Source organism: Coturnix japonica, chromosome 8, assembly GCF_001577835.2.
Source record: "Coturnix japonica isolate 7356 chromosome 8, Coturnix japonica 2.1, whole genome shotgun sequence".
Lineage (NCBI taxonomy): Eukaryota > Metazoa > Chordata > Aves > Galliformes > Phasianidae > Coturnix > Coturnix japonica.
In genome coordinates, this window is record NC_029523.1 from 16,333,798 (window position 1) to 16,350,131 (window position 16,334).

Here is a 16,334-nt window from a genome sequence, read left to right on the forward strand (position 1 = left end):
GTATAGCTGTGAATTGATATCACAGGCATCACCCCAAAACTAACTCTTCATATTACATGTCATCATATCATCATAATGTCCATCGTGGAAAGGTACTCGGTGCAGTGGTAATCCTCTGAGGTTGTTGGTTTGACAAACTCACTGCCATAAGTTCCCCTTGTGACACTTTTTCATGTAAAATACATAAACAGCATTACAGAAATCCTATATCTAGAACTGATAAATCATAGTGTTCTCTTGTGCTTGTCACAATAATAACAAATGGTGACATTTTGTAACTGCAGTTGTCTCAGAGTTCTCCTATTGTAGATTATAATTTTATAACTATCTGGTACTGAAACAGTATGTACAAAAGGGTAAAACTTGTTTTTTGGAAAGGATGTGGAATGTGATTTAAGTAATTTGCTCTATGCTTTATTCCTGGAAGTCTTTTCATAATTCTCTAGTTTCCATCAGCATCATTGTTGTAAAATCCACAAATTATTTTTCCTCTTTAAATCTCATAAATTTTAAAATTTCTAAAAGGATTAAATGCTCAATAACTACTAAACAGAAGTCATACACGTTTTATTTATCAGTGAACAATGTTATGTATGTGATGTAAAAGAGTGATTTTATTTATTTATTTATTTTCTCAAACATGAATCCACTTTGGCTTCCTCTGTGAGTAAGACCTTCCATCAATACCTGAGCTTCTGAGTGAGGCTACTTAATCGTAAATCTATTGTGTTCTTATAGTAATTACTCATGTAGTTTTAATTCAGAAATACCAACTTCAGTTCAAAAGTTTGGAAGGAGCATATCACCTTTTCAGATATACACATCTATATATACATATTATTTTTAAAACCTTCAACATTTTTGAGAGACAAGTAGAGAAATTCTTGTATGCACCTATCAACTAGTTTAATCTAACCACATAACCATTATATATACATTTATATATACTTATTATAATCAGAAGAAGAAATGAATGAATCTTTAAAAAGAAAAAAAAGTGCATTCCTGGAGTACTGCCTGCAGTGTTCAGTGGACATTGGTGCCGGTCATGAATGCATGTGCCATAGTTAAATCAAGTAGCAACAAAGCGGATGGATTATACTGTTGATGTCATTTGAGCTATACCTTCTTGATGGAAAAATGTTTGTCCGTAAATCCTTTTGTTTTTTTTTTTTCCTGACTTCCCTTAAATCACAAATCCAATAGTACTGTAAATTCTGCAAATTTTGGAAACTATCTTTAATCCCATAAGCTTCACATTAACTGCTATCTGAAGGGGAAAAAAAAAACAAACAATAACAAAACAAAAAATAAATTGTTTTGTCTATATCCATAAATAACTGAAATGAATTCATCACTTTTAATGTAAAATATTTTGTATGAAGTCAGGCAGATTATTTAAATATATTTAGTAAAACTGAATATTAAATGTTTTTCTCAACTTTTTCCCTTCCTTACCTTTCTCATTAACCTGGTAGTTTTCCATAGTGAGCACCATCCTGGGCAAGTTTATGTTAGTGGCTTTTATACCATTAATTTCAATTGAAGCAGGATATGGTCCAGTAAATTATCCCCCAGCGCTGTCTGCTCAATATTACATTAGATCATGGGAATAGCAAAAAGAAAACTCCTTATGAACTAAACTCTTTAAAATATCCATTTCTGTGTTTGCAATTTAAGATTCTATTATTCTGCTCAGATGTTCTTGACGTTTCTCAAATTATGTGATAATAAACAAGACCATACATCCTTGACAGTACATACAGCTGGTGTCTGGGAATCGTGCCATAGTGAAGATGTGCTGGACTTCATTTTCTATAATTTAAGCATCTTATTATTTCTTTCTGAAAATGGAATAAAATTGCTACCATTTCTGAATGTGGTAGAATTTTCAGTCACTTGATATGTCTCAGTATTTCTTAATAGAAGACTGTCTACCTTATTGCATTTGTCTGCATATCCCAAATGAATCAATTCATAGTATGATTTCTAATTGTTGATCTTGCACAGTGTGTATATTTTGTATGTAACTGGGGAAAAAGCCTGTAGCGTGAAAAGAAACTGATCCGTGCTCGTTAATGAGAATGATACTAGTACAAGAACATCACATTTCTCCTCCTTAAAAATCTTAATCCTGCCAATTATCTGGCTTCAAGCCACTGAAGCAGGTAAACATTTCCTTAACTTCTGCCATGTGCAGACTCTGTCCTATATTTTTCTTTTTTCTGGTACATGAAAGATGTTTCCTTTGCATTCCCATTTCTTTTGTCTGAACAATTAGACAAGAAAAAAAAAAAAAAGGCTCACAGACTCACTGCTTTGTAGAACAGGCTAAGCAAATATCCTGCTATTTGTCACTGATAACACTGCATGTAGGGCGACTATGAGCAGAAGCACATCTGTGCTAGCTCTCACCATTAGTTAATAAAGACTGTAAAGCACATCTGCTTCATGCAAGCTTCTGTTGACAACTTATCCATCAGACTTGGTTACTGAAAACAAGTTAGTTCCCTAAATTAGCTGTAGAACAGACTTCTTTACTCTTAGAAAAGTAAGACAGTCGTATCCTGGATGTTCTCTCAATAAGTCTTCTAAGTCAGTTTAGTCACCAGTCTTACATATACCCTAAATACTGGGAAAAACAACAATAATCCAGTAAAGTTAATTAAACAAAGTTGTATATGTGTTATCGATGATAATTGTGTGAGTCATTTTAGTGTTTTCAACAAGTAATTTGTCACACTTGAATAGTAGTAATGCTGGGTATGAAGACTTCAGTTCTTATATTTGAGATCCTAGGAAACAAATCCAAAAGGGGAGTTTTTGCATGTATCCTGTACTTTTTCTCTTCTCAGCTCTGTTTTTCCCCTGCTTTGTGTAAAGTTCTGCAGTGATCAGTGTCTCTCTCCGCTTATATTCCATACCTTCTCTTCCACGAGCTTTCCAAAGCTAATGTATGTTATTTTCTAGAAAGTATAATGCCTTCCCAATGCTGTTTGCCAAGCTGGACTTCTCATATTCCTATATACAGTCACTGAAGTTGTATTAGCACCACTTTTCCCCTCCATCTTACTTTCACTTAAATTAATTTAGATTTACCTTGGCATTCTCTAAGATCCAAATCATATACTTTCTCTCCTGTATTCTCATGAATGCCAAAGCTGGAAAATAAATATTGTTGACATGTGTTGGCAGAGTCCTTTTATACTTGGATTCCTCATTAAATTACATTCACTTTTAGTTATAATGAGCTTAATCCATTTAATGCTGTTGACCCAAATTCCCCCGAGGAAAGCTGCCATTCTGAATTGATATTTGCATCTCTGAGTCAACTGAATAATACTCAAAATTGTGTCAGACTTCAATTCTGAAAAATGCCCTGTGCCAGGGTTATTCTGGGGGTTGAGACTAAGTTACATTGCAGAAATCTATCCCTGTAATGCTTTACAGCTCTTAATGTACTTTAATCTTACCATTTCCCTAACTTACATGATACTACACTTATCTGTATCCTATCTCTGAGAACACCTTGTGAGAACACTGGCCATTGGGAAGCAGAAGCACTTTTCTGAAATTCATCCTTGGGCATCTTTTCTGAAATCATATTTCTTCTCCCTGTCATGCTCCTTAATCGTTCCTCTTCTGCAATAAATTGTTATTTCTCTCTCTGTTAGAATTCTTTCCTGTCATTCATCATGTTATGAGTACCTTTCACTTGAGAACAGGGATGAAATCCCAACAGACTTCAGGAAGCCCTTAACTCTTTTACTTTCTTAGGATGCAGAAAATAGAGAACTCAGTGTCTTCTTGTTTGAGTTTTGTTTGTTTGTTTCATAGTTTTGAGGTGCTTGGGGAAAGGCTATTTGGAAAGATGATATTATCATTATTGTGACTATTATTCCCAGTCTGATAAGCAGATGTAAAGATCAAGTCAAGAGTCTTGCTCATTGGTTTGTTAAGATCTTTGGGGTAACCATGAAAAAATGACAGCTCAGTCATCTAGTGATTGACGGCCCTGCTCACAGTAGGAGTGCTGGTGTCTGATGATCTTTGAGATCCCTTCCAACCTAAGTCATTTTAACTATTCAGTCAGTAAGACAGACTTTGTAAGCTTGTTGTCTGGTGCTGCTGAGAAATACCACAGATAGTCTTCGACAAACCAGGAAAAAAAAGTTCAGTTTAGCTATATTGATCCTGTTTTAATGTTAATGAATGTAGTGGGTTACTTCTTCCTTAGGGTGATTTTCTACCTGTAGATTTGTGAAGATCATTATGGGTACCAAAAATATTCTCAAATCAACTATAGCACTTGACTCAATTCTTTGTTCCAACTGAATATGCAAGATGTTTGTTTCAATACCCCATTGGTTTTCTCATTTGTTAGTTCGCTCAGGATGAGGGCAGAGAAGATCTGCTGAACACCTGATTATATCCTTGGCAATGGGATACCTGTACAAACACTGAGTGCCAGCTCAGCATTCGAACCTTATGTAAATAAAATACTGAAGGCCAAATTAAGCTTTTACTTGGCTGTTTTCTTCAATCTGCAAATGCAAATATATTTCTCCATAATTTGTGTCTTGACAGATGATAATGAATGTGAAAATGCTACTCAGCCTTGTGGAGAGCATGCCAATTGCACAAACACTGTGGGAAGTTATTTCTGCATGTGTGCACCTGGTTTCAAATCCAGCAATGGTCAAAAAACTTTTGTACCTAATGATGGAACCTCCTGTGTAGGTAAGTTATTAATGTCTTCCAACTAGCTTTACATTGTCATTCTTCTCTTACTGCTTCTGTTAATTATGGAAAACTAGCAAAATGCATTCAGATTTGTGAGTTTTAGAGTCAGAATGTAAACTTCCAATGGTTTGGACTGGTACAAAATTAATATTCCAGTTTTTGGGCACATGTTTCTCATTGATAATACTGCAGCTGCCTGTGTTTTCAGTAACATTTCAGTCTTTATGCATTGTTCAGTATTTTTAATCTACTTGTCATAGTTGTAGAAAATAGGTATACAGTTAGGAAGACACAGAAAACCCCAATCCAGCCTTTTATGCCACTGTTTGACTGATCTGTGAGCAAGCTGGTAGTATTTTTAAAACAAGGCAGAGTGACAAAGCATTCTGCATTCAGGTTGCTCTTGACCAATACAATTCCCTACATGTATGACCTACTGTGCTCCAAATATTTTTTTATTTGGGGTCTCTGGTTTAGTTGTTTTCTGTAATTTTTGAAGTCTGACCAAAAGCAATGAGAAAGATCAGTAGTTATCCTACCTCCCGTACCATCCATCAGCTTCTGTTTCTATAGCAGTTGAATGGATTGTGTTCAAGATTACAGGGGAAGGAAAGTTCTCTGGAAAAAAAAAAAAAGAAAAAAAAAAATCTGAACATCTATACCATTCTTTAGGATTTTCTTTGAATGGAAGAACTGTAACTATTTCTCTTTTTTCGAAGTTCTGGTAATTTTCTCAATATGTTGCAACAGTCCTCAGGGAATGGGAAAATGAGAAATAAATCTATTGCCCTTTACACCTTTATGCTGACTGTGTTTCATTCTAGATATGTCTCCTGTGAGCCTGTGAGTGCTGACAACCTCTCTTCTTCTTACTGCTCTTAATAACAGCAGAATGGCTGCATATTAAGCCAGAAAGTGATCTAATCAACATTTCTGGCCCATTGCTCACATACATCTAAAAGAGCTCTGCTTTACCCAGACAATATGAATTCTCCGTAAATTAGCTGAGACTGTTATGACATTGAGTTGTAAATATGCTTATTGTTTCTGGTCCATGCTTTGATTCTTAGCAGTTACGACATTTCCTCAGCTTCAGAACTTTTGTCTGCAAATTTATTTCTCTGACTGTTTTTGTGTCACTTTTTACCACTAGCTTGCTAATTTCTTTTTCTTTTGCCCTCTTCTCTTACTGGGCAGACCAATCTTTTCTTTTCTTTTTTTTTTTTTTTAATCCTCTACTAGGGGTCATTTAACTGCTTTTCCATTATTTTTGTTGTTGTTGTTGTTATTTTGGAAACCCATAAGGGTATTTTGTACCCAATGGGCCTGCTGTTATAGGTTACTGGATATGACTTGCAGCTGATGGTAGTATATCCAATTGTACTGTATGTAGCCGAAGCTTACACCAGGTTGCAATTCTGATCACAGTGCAAGTTACTCAGTACAAACCAAAAGGAAAAGCTAGTAGATATTCATCCTACCCAAATAATTTCAGAATCTGTGGAGTCTTAAGTTTCCCTTTTAATATTTGTATCCTGATATAAAATGTATGTGCCAATGACTTTAAGATGAATTTTGGGGAGTGCAACATAATACAACCTATTTGTTTATAGACAAATGCCATTGAACCTGTCTGAAGATCCCAGTGGTAAAAGTTTGTATACCACTGAGTATCTAAGTCCATTTCAAAGTCTATGTGCATATACATACATCCGCACTCTTCTCCTCTTCAGATATTATATTGATCTTCTAACTACAAAGCAACTATAAATCTCAAGGTAGTGAATCAAAAGAGAACTTTGGGAAATGTCAGTTCACCAGAATGTTAGGTTTTGTACTGTCTGCACTATTTCATTATGTTATCAGGTAGAAGTGGTGAACAGATGACAATAAAATATGCTGACAAAGAAGGAACTGAAGAGTAGGAAGGGAGGGAAAGAAAAAGACAGAGAAGAAGGGAAGTGGTGATATGTGATGTTTGTGAAGACATTTTTTTTTCTGCTGTCCTGAATAAGAAATCTATTTACTCTGTAAAAGCCATGCTTTTTTTTCCTTAGACTTCACATGTCATTGAATGTTAAGCTGCAGTTAAGATCTACTTTTTTTGTCCCAGTTGCTAAAGTAAAAATGTGAAAATGGCCGTCTTTAAAATGAAAGTGACATCTGTGCCACTCAGCCTTTTCCAGTAACACGCTATTAGGTTACTTCAGCTTTTTGTGAGCTTCTTCGGAGACTACTGGAAAGGTAGCCCTTCTCCATTGCATCCTTTACTGGAGCAGTTGTAAAGGGGGGTGGGGGGGATATGGTGTTATGCCACATTACCAAGCTTCCTTTCACCTGAGCAATTGTTAAGCTTTTTCATTTCTGCTTTATGTATGCTGCTGCCTTCCACAGTATGGAGACATGGGGAGGGACATTTAGTCCTTTGCAAATGGACTTTTCAGTCACTTGCAAGCTAGTAATAAGCAGGAGGTATAATGTAGACATCAAGCTGTCTTGACTGGCTGGTGAAGAATCAAAGCGATGTAGGTACAATCCAGTAATTGGCAAGACTGAACATAATAACTGTTCTCAGTACTTTTAATTTAATTGGAATTTCCTTGCCTGCTGCAGTAAATGAGGAGTGACAAAGCACAGAAATAAAATAAAAGGTTATAAATCTTTTTTTTCACACTAGCCTAAGTGGTGTTGGTGATATCATTTTCTGATTGGAGCTAAAATAAAAAAGCTTCAAAGTTCAGCTACAGCATTTGTTTTGAATATTTACTAAAAGGCCAGGGCTTTTTGCAGAGCAAATGCTCTTCTGTTTAAAAAAGCTGCTATTCTTCAACCTTTGCTCAGGAATGTTGTCTGTGAAGACTGCACACACAAGCCTTGGCAGCCCACTCCTGCTCTTGTAGTAGATCAAGGAGGATGGTTTGAGGTCCTAGCCCAAAAGCTCAGGTGAAAATGAATTGCTGAAAGCACTGGCAAGCTGTTGTCTGTGTGCAGTCCAACAATTGCGTGCTCTTTAAAAAGGCATAAGTACAAAATATAAAGAAACAAAAACCTAGAGATACAACAGAATATTTCAAAGCAGGAACTTAAAAGCAATATTGTTGCAATTGTAACAAATTGACTGTCCCTGAAAATCTTACTGATTTAGAAGGAATATGAAGCTGATTAGTACCTTTCAAGATCAGACACATTGCCTTTCAATTTTGTCATCCAGAAGATTTTTTTCTCTAGGAAACAGTAAATTAGTTAGGCATGATATGGACTCATTCCATATGGGCAACTGAACTGCAGAAAATCTATTTGCATATACTCAACGGGGTGTCTCTATCAGACTTTAAATAGCCATTCTGCCAGAGATGTGCTTTCGTGCTTGAATTTCTGCTGTTATTTTGGATAATCCTGCTTTCTCATTAAAATCTCCATTACACTTAATACGTGACATAATTACAAAAAGATGAGTAATTTGTACGAATGCCCAATAATGACAAATAAATGATTTATCAAACTAGGTTCATGGAAAAGAAATTATCATAATAATTTTGAAATACTTGGATCATTAAATCACATGGAAACCAGATAGCTAGCAATGGCAATCTGAACAGTATTCAAATATTTCTACATTTGGAAGTCATTCTAAGTTTTAGCAAAGCTTATTATCATTTACTGGTGTTTTGGAGCTGTGTTATTTACTTTCCCATTAAGACATGCACGTCCTTCTTCATGTATCTGACAGGGCCAGAGAAATCTCGGGATAAGTTTTATGCATTTTCTTGTTACACTAACTGTAGTTGTCATGTTTTTCACCCTTGGCACTTCAGTTCACTCAAAGTTTGTCTGCCTCGCACTAAGTCATAGAGCAGGGAATTGAGTGGCACTTGTTTCAAAAAGGGATGTATAATTTACTGATGTGAGAAGTTATTTCAATGCCAGGAGTAGGATTTTTAGCCTTTATCTTTAATGACTGCATTTAATTATGTGGTAGCCTATGTGTAACACTGTATCCTACTTTTTCCCCGCTTTTCTTCACTTTTCATTGATGTAAAGTATAGGTAGCCCCGTGACTACAAATACTGAGGCCACAGGATATTGTGGATAATACAGAACTTAGCTCACTAAAGAGAAATGTTTGCAGTTGGGGACATTAGCAACCCAACACTCTAATGCAGATAATAATAATTTCACCTAATTGTGTAAGTTTCAGGCTTTTTCCCGCCCACCCAAACATAGCCTTCTCCGTAGCTCTCCACAGAGGGCAGAGGTGGTTGTGCTGGGACGATGGTGGGATCCAAGAACCCTTCTGTGCAGTACAGGCATTTGAGCAGCTCTACAATGGGAGCTCCCAAACTACTGCTTCAGAATACAGTCTTACTGGTGCAAAGCAGGGCCACTGCTCAGTGATCAAAATAGGGATGTGAAAGCAAGGTGTGGAACCTCAGGAGATCTTCTTGAATGCTAGGGAGAGCTTTATGATTACAAGCAGAAAACAGGGAGCTGGGGAGTTGCACAAAACAACAAATAGCATGTGTATGTAGGAAAAATTGAGATACTCCATTAGAAGTTTAAACACAGTTTACAGTTGCCTCATATTAGAGAGAAAAAAGAAAGAAAAGAAAAAAAATATATATATATATATAAAATCATTTTTCTGATTATAGAAACTCTTTTGCCATTAGTAAAGAATGTCCAAAAAGCAGATTGCCAGGTATTCTTCAGACATCTTTTTGCAGTCCCTGGATATATTCACAGGCATGCAGTGTGTTTTTCTATTCTCCCACAATTTCCGATTCTCCAGAAGCCTTATATCAAAGACATTATTGCTCATTTTTGTTTTATTCCATTTTCAAAACCATCAGCAATTTTATATCAAAAGAAGAGCACAAAAATTGTTCCTATATACTTATGGTGCATTTCCAGCCCCCTGTATCTACTTTCTGTTTGCTTGCTCTTAAAAGCTGTCTTAAAAACTGCACAAAGGCCTTCTATTGATTCTGGTAGCTATAGCACTAATAATCATCTCATCAGTTCTTTTTTTTCACCAGTTTCTTACCCAAATTCATCATCATCCTAGTTCTTAACTCAGTTTGTCTTCCACTCCAGTTCATCTATTCCCCTTCCCAGCTTCACTTTACGTTCTCAGCCTCTTTGCTTCTCACTATCCGCTCATATGTCACTTCTTCATTTTTCAACACTTTTTGTCAAATATACCTGTCCCAAAAGTGCTCACATTTTTCTCCTTTCTAGCACAGTATTTCATAGTCCATTACTTCATTCTTGAGAATTATTTGATGTTGTTCCTACTTTACGTTCTCCAGTGAGTCCATTGAGTTATTTGATCACTACTGTCAGCCAGCCAACTAATGCAAAATAATCCCTATAGCAGCCAGCAGCAGCACACAGACCTCCTAAATTGATCAATTCATGGATTCTCTTACCAGAATTCATCAGGTTTGCACTTGAACGGTGCCCCACCTGTTTACTGAATGTGTCTACTGAGCAGCAAATTATTTAGAAAAACAAAAGCCATGTTAGGCCTATGCATTCTGTCTTTGGATTAAAAAGAAAGACCTGGTGAGCATTTTAAAGGCACTATGCTTAAATCTTAGATTAACAAGATAGATAGAGCGATTTTTTTGGTAGCATCTTTTTAAAGCCGTGACTTAATACAAAAGACTGATTTTTTCTTTCTCTTTTCTAACAGAATACTAAGGCTGAGAAAATCTATTTAGTCTAATCTCTGGAAAATGGATTTCAGATAATTTGCATCATGCCGAGTGTTTTGTTATGATAGAATTAACATTTAAGCTCATGGTTTTAAAATATGAACAATGCAGTATTATATAGTAATACATGTGTGGTATGAAAATATGATCAATTATGATTTATCCTTCTGATCCCTAAGTATTATAATTGGCAGGTGTTTTGTCATTTATTTCCCTTTTTAGTTTTCACTTTTTTTTTCTTCCATGAAATTTTATTATGAAACTGCTTGCAGTATGCAGGGCTATTATCAACAAAGCAGCAAGGTGTTAGTCTGTAAATACTTAATAAAAAATTCAATTTCTCACGATATTTGCAGATGTAGATGAGTGCAGCAATGAAGGAACTGTTGCCTGTGGAGATCATGCAAAATGTGAAAACGTGGATGGAGGGTTTAACTGCTCTTGTAAGGAAGGTTATCAACCATCCACGGGAAAATTGCAGTTTAAGCCAAATGATGGCACTTCCTGCCAAGGTACATGGTATTATAAAGGTTTATGTGTTATTATAGAGCTACATCTTCTGAGAAACCCACCAGTGCCTCTTTATCTTCAGTTAGATTAATCGGCAAGACATAAAAAAGAGGCAAGGCATTCGCATCTACATTTCCTGAGAATAGAATCCTTTATAAATGTATTTTCACTAAACAGTGTTAAAACCCAGTTGAAATAACGGATGTCTCCTCACAGGCACCAAATCTGTATTTCTCTGTAAATTCAAGCCATTTTTTAACTTCTCCTATAGGTGGAAGTTCCAAGGAAACGGGCCAGACTCTCTCCCAAAGCAAAGCCAAAGCTCATGGTCAGCCCATTGCTGCTTTAGTGTTGTGTGAGCAGCTAGTGTGGCCAAGGAGTTGGACCCTTGGAGGTTGAAGTTTGAGGCTGGGGTGCATGTGCATGGATTCAGAATGCCAGTGGTTTGGGGAACTACTAAGACGAGCTCTTACAATGAGTGTATATTGGATATCAATTGAACTGCAATATATAATTAGATTTGTGTTTGTTTGTTGTTTTTTTTTTTTTTTAATTTACAGAAAATCCAGAGGCCAGTTGTGAGTTATACAAAGACTGTGTAACAGAACATGTTAATAAAACTTTAGCAAAAGTAAGTAGCATTGGTTTATAGATTAATTTGCAAATCTTTTAATTGTTTCTGTCTGAAACTGTTATGTCAAGTAGAATAGTTCTTAAGGCACTCTCAACAAATGCTTAAACATGTTTACCGAAGTCTTTTAAATAATTTCAAATTATTTGAACTGAGTTATGTGTTTAAATCATGGTAACAATTTACTGGGAATCTATGTGTTCTGTTTCCGGCAGAGTCAGGATGTATGAAAAATTGAGAAGTGTGGTAAACACTCAACTATTTTTGCAATTTCTGACATTACACACTGCTTTATGTGCTAACGTGCAATTATTTGCCTGTTCAGAGTGGAAGGCAGCAAGATAGCTCACAAAAGTAATGTCAACAAGTGATAAAATATAAAATGGAATCACAGAATTGTAGGGATTGGAAGGGACCTCTAGAGATCAAGTGCAACCCCCTGCAAAGCAGGCCCCCTACAGCAGGCTATACAGGTAGGCATCAAGGTAGGTCTTAAATATCTCCAGAAAAGGCGAATCCAAAACCTCCCTGGGCAGCCTGTTTCAGTGTTCCATCACCCTTGCTGTGAAGAAGTCCCTTCACATATTGGTATGGAACTTCCTATGCTCCAATTTATGGCAGTTTCCTCCTGTCCACAGACTGCTGAAAAGAGGTTGTCTGTGTCCTTTGACTCCCACACTTAAGATGTTTATGAACATTAATATGATTACTGAGAGAGTCTTCTTTTCTCAAGGCAGAACAATATGCCCATGTCACTCAACCTTTTCTCATAAGAAAGGTGCTCCAGACCCCTTATCATTTTTGTGGCCCTCTGATGGACACCCTTTGGGAGATCCCTGTCTTTTGTACCAGGGAGCACAGAATTGGATACCGTGCTCCAGGTGAGGCCTGACCAGGGCACAGTAGAAGGGGAAGAACATATCCCTTGACTTGCTGGCCACACACCTTTTAATGAACCCCAGGATCCCATTGGCCTTGACCACCAGGGCACACTGCTGGCTAATAGAAGACCTTCATCTAAGTATGCTAGTATACTTGCTCCTCAAAACTTAATGTGTAAATTGGCACAGACTTTATAGACTCAGACAAGACTCTAGAATTTTTTCAGTGGAAACCAAGGTTTTCTGATGCAAATAAAAGTGAATAAAGAATGAATAATTAGTCTACAACTATAATCTACAACTATAATAATGATTTAAAAAGGATAAATGAAACATAAGCATGAATAAATTAAAAGCAATTATATATATTTTTATATCATGCAATTTGTCCAAGTTACTAGAATTAAATTAAAAGCTCTTACTTGAGTCTGTTTTCTTAAAATGCTTTCTGTTTTAATCTGCGTCTCAGTATGTTATATTAACATGTTTCCAATATTTACTTGCAAAGACAGGATAAATACTAACACCAGGATGTTTCAGTGAGATGGTTTTTTTTAATATGTAGTTACACTAAAGTCAAAATAAAATAATATTTCCATTTTATCTAAATAGCTTTACCAGACTTTAGCTTATTTTTTAGCCTGTGTTCTACTTCTGTTCAGAGGCAATCAAAGACAAAGTAAATTCCACAAAATCTACTCAACAGCAGAGAATACAGGTCTCACCAATCCCATATTGAGAGTTTTTCTTGAATTGATAATATCTCATTAAATTTCAGTATTGTAGAGTATGAATTCTTTTCTTATTCAACCATGACACTGCAATCTGAATGTACATCTCACCCTCTTAACCTACTGCTTTTTAAACTAACTGTGTTACGTAAGTATGTTTTTGTAGCTCATAAATTCAGTTCCCCTAAACTGCATGTTTTATAATCTGCATTTGGAAAAAAAGCATCGCAAAGTACTCAAACACTGCCCATTTTCTCCCAATTCTTCAGATAAATTTTAACGGAAAAAATTCTTCTTAGTTACCATATCAATTGGCATTGAATTATTTGTGCACACTTATGAGTCTACTTTGGTGTATTATGATAAATAAAACTGAGTTGCAGTTGTGATTAAATAAATAAAAAAGGGTGTATTGATAGACTTTTTTTTTTCCATATTTGCTTGTTAATGCTAAAACAGTCAAAACTCTTTTTTTTCTTTGTAAAACCATGCTTTATATGTTAAACTCTTGATTTAAGAAGTGTCTCTTTTTATGCCCTTCTGTTCTTGTTAATTCACAGAAATCCATTATTAGCATTGGGTTTATGTTCTCTCACAGCAATACGACTTTATTTGTCTCATTAATATATGAATTCCTGTGTTTTTCAGATTAGACGTTTAAAAACACCCCTGGAGATGCTGCAAGAAATTAATAGGAATACTCTGGGACTACTTTTGCCTGTAGATGTGATTTCTTATGTCGAAGCATTATCTTATTCATCTCTCAATATCATGCAGTACTCAGTTCCTGACAATGAAACACTCCGTAATACAACTATTAATGTGAGCAAATCAAGCCTTAACACTGTGCTTTTCTCTTTGCAAGTAGCATATGGGTCTTTAAAATATCCTTTTATTTACAGGTTTTGGTTAACACTGTGAACAATTTTTTACAAAAAGATAAAATCACCATCTGGGAAGCGCTTCCTGTTGATAACCAAAGACAGAGCCTGACTAAGTTGCTGCATACTGCAGAACAAGCAACGCTTCTCATGTCACAAAACTTCAAAAAGACAACACAGCTAGATGCTAATGCAAGTGACATAGGTAAGATAAAGAAAATTAATCTAAGGTATACTTTAGATGTGAATTACACTGAGGAATTTTTCAGCACAATTATAGAGATTAGACATGGTGTTATGTGAAACACTCAGGTGTTAATTTGTATGAGTTTTATAACTAACACCCAACTTTTGGTGTAGGTATTGTAATTTTAAAAGATTGAACATTTGAGCCCAGAAAAAAAACTTGAAAGGCTGTAGAAAGTAATCCTTGCAGATTCTCTTTCAGTCTCTTACTATTGTTAGAGTTTTGTACTGAATCTGGATTTATCTTATATGCGCAAAAGTATCCTGTATATGTTATATTCATAGAACCAGTAGCAAAATTTGAATTTGCACTTTAAAACTTTGTGGTTTTTTTTTTTTTGTTTCAGGGAAAGTAGTGTAAATAAAGTTGGAATAAAGTTTGGAAGTTAGATATTGTGTGGCCTTATTTTTAGAAAATGTCTATTTTCAGAGAAATTTCAAAGAATTGAGTCATTCTAACTACTGTTTTTCTCTCCAACCTTCTCCCTACCAACTGACATCCTCACTCAAGCCCTAACCTATTTTTCTGTGGTTATGGGAGCTTTACTTTTATTACAAATTAAGAAGTAGAGTTGGGCGAATACCAGTCTTTCTGAAGATCTGTAATCAGGTGTTGTTGATTCCCTTGGTAAAGGTGACTCATGCATTTTTTGGTTTTGGAGTGTATCCAAACTGAATGTCACCAGATTTCTATTCTCTCACCCCTCTGAAGCTAAAGTAGCAAAAGTGATTGGGGAAAACAAACATACAAAAAACGCCAAAAAAAACCAAAAAAAACCAAAAACAAGAAGACATTTGTTCTGTGGCATAAGCTCTGTAGAAAAAGTTATATTTTTGTTAATAGCACCTCTGGGTCTGCAGCAGATCCAGAATGCTGCTGGAAGCTACTTGTAAAGCCCCTCTTCATCCACCACCAGGTCTGGAGGCACAGGCTCTTGTGATCATGGAACTGAGTCCATGAAGATGGAGAGGAGAGAGGAATCAGTGCAGCTTCTGGTGTTACTATAGACACCAGTCAACCTAGGTGACAAAAAGTAGCTAATTAGAAGAATGGAAAGGAATATCTACATTAAACTATGTTGATCATTTTCTGGTTTGTTATTGGTTCTTAGCATTTATATGCTTTCTATGAGTCTCATACATGCCCCACACACATGTTCTGGGACCTACAACATTACCTTTCTCTCTCCAACACTTTTTATAGTGCAAGTTCCTGAACTGTAGGCTTTTCAAAACTCCAGTCACAAAAAAATAAAAACAAAAAAAATTCTTATGTCCTGACAAACATTTTCTGACAGCTGGTCTATTGAATAGCTCATATTATTTTTGTGTGCTGTGCTATAAGCAATGCAGATGGCCTAGCTTAGTGATACTCCTCCATCAGTCAAGTTTTAGATTTGTTTGTTTTTATTTAGCTCTGTTTTCTATAAAAGACCTGATTGACTTTTTTTTGTTCCCATCCTGGCTGATGGAAACTCAGCACTATAATGAACTGAGTAAAGAGCTCAGTGTCCTCTAATGCAGTTTCCATTCTGATGGCTGATGCTTGTTTGTTTTCTTCTTGACAAAACACATCATTATTTCATGCAATGTACATTTGGTAGTATGGACAGATAACTATAAAATATATACATTTCAAAAATTGGCTTTTATCAAAAGTTACTATTCAGTAGAGAATTTTATGTTTTGCTCTTTATAATTTTGATTTGTGGTTCCTTTCAGAAATGCATTTTTAATAAAGCAATAGGTCTTCCTAAAGTAACCTACATTATTCTTTCCAGTGCCTAATTTAATGCAAGGTAAATAAAAGACTATATTTCTCATGGAAAGAATAAAAAGTATAAAAGCTAAATGTATGCATGGAAATAACAAAATCCAGAAGTCTAAGTGAACATACTGTATTAATAGCATTTTTCTTGAAATATTTGGTGCAATTATATATTCTTAAAATTTACAGTAATTATACAATTTGATGGCACATTTATTAATCCAAC

The 16,334-nt window shown here is 35.6% G+C and overlaps 1 protein-coding gene across 4 annotated transcripts in view; it reads left to right on the top strand.

Annotated features, from left to right (window-relative positions):
- The window catches only part of ADGRL4 (adhesion G protein-coupled receptor L4), a 134,945-nt gene that overhangs the window by 94,960 nt on the left and 23,651 nt on the right, over nt 1-16,334 (top strand). For 3 of the 4 annotated variants that reach the window (XM_015870368.2, XM_015870367.2, XM_015870366.2), the window contains exons 3-7: nt 4,588-4,740; nt 10,817-10,972; nt 11,531-11,601; nt 13,862-14,035; nt 14,116-14,299. In XM_015870368.2, coding sequence (XP_015725854.1) covers nt 4,588-4,740; nt 10,817-10,972; nt 11,531-11,601; nt 13,862-14,035; nt 14,116-14,299 — 738 coding nt within the window. The remainder of the gene's footprint in view (nt 1-4,587; nt 4,741-10,816; nt 10,973-11,530; nt 11,602-13,861; nt 14,036-14,115; nt 14,300-16,334) is intronic. The other variant, XM_015870369.2, reaches the window with a different exon arrangement.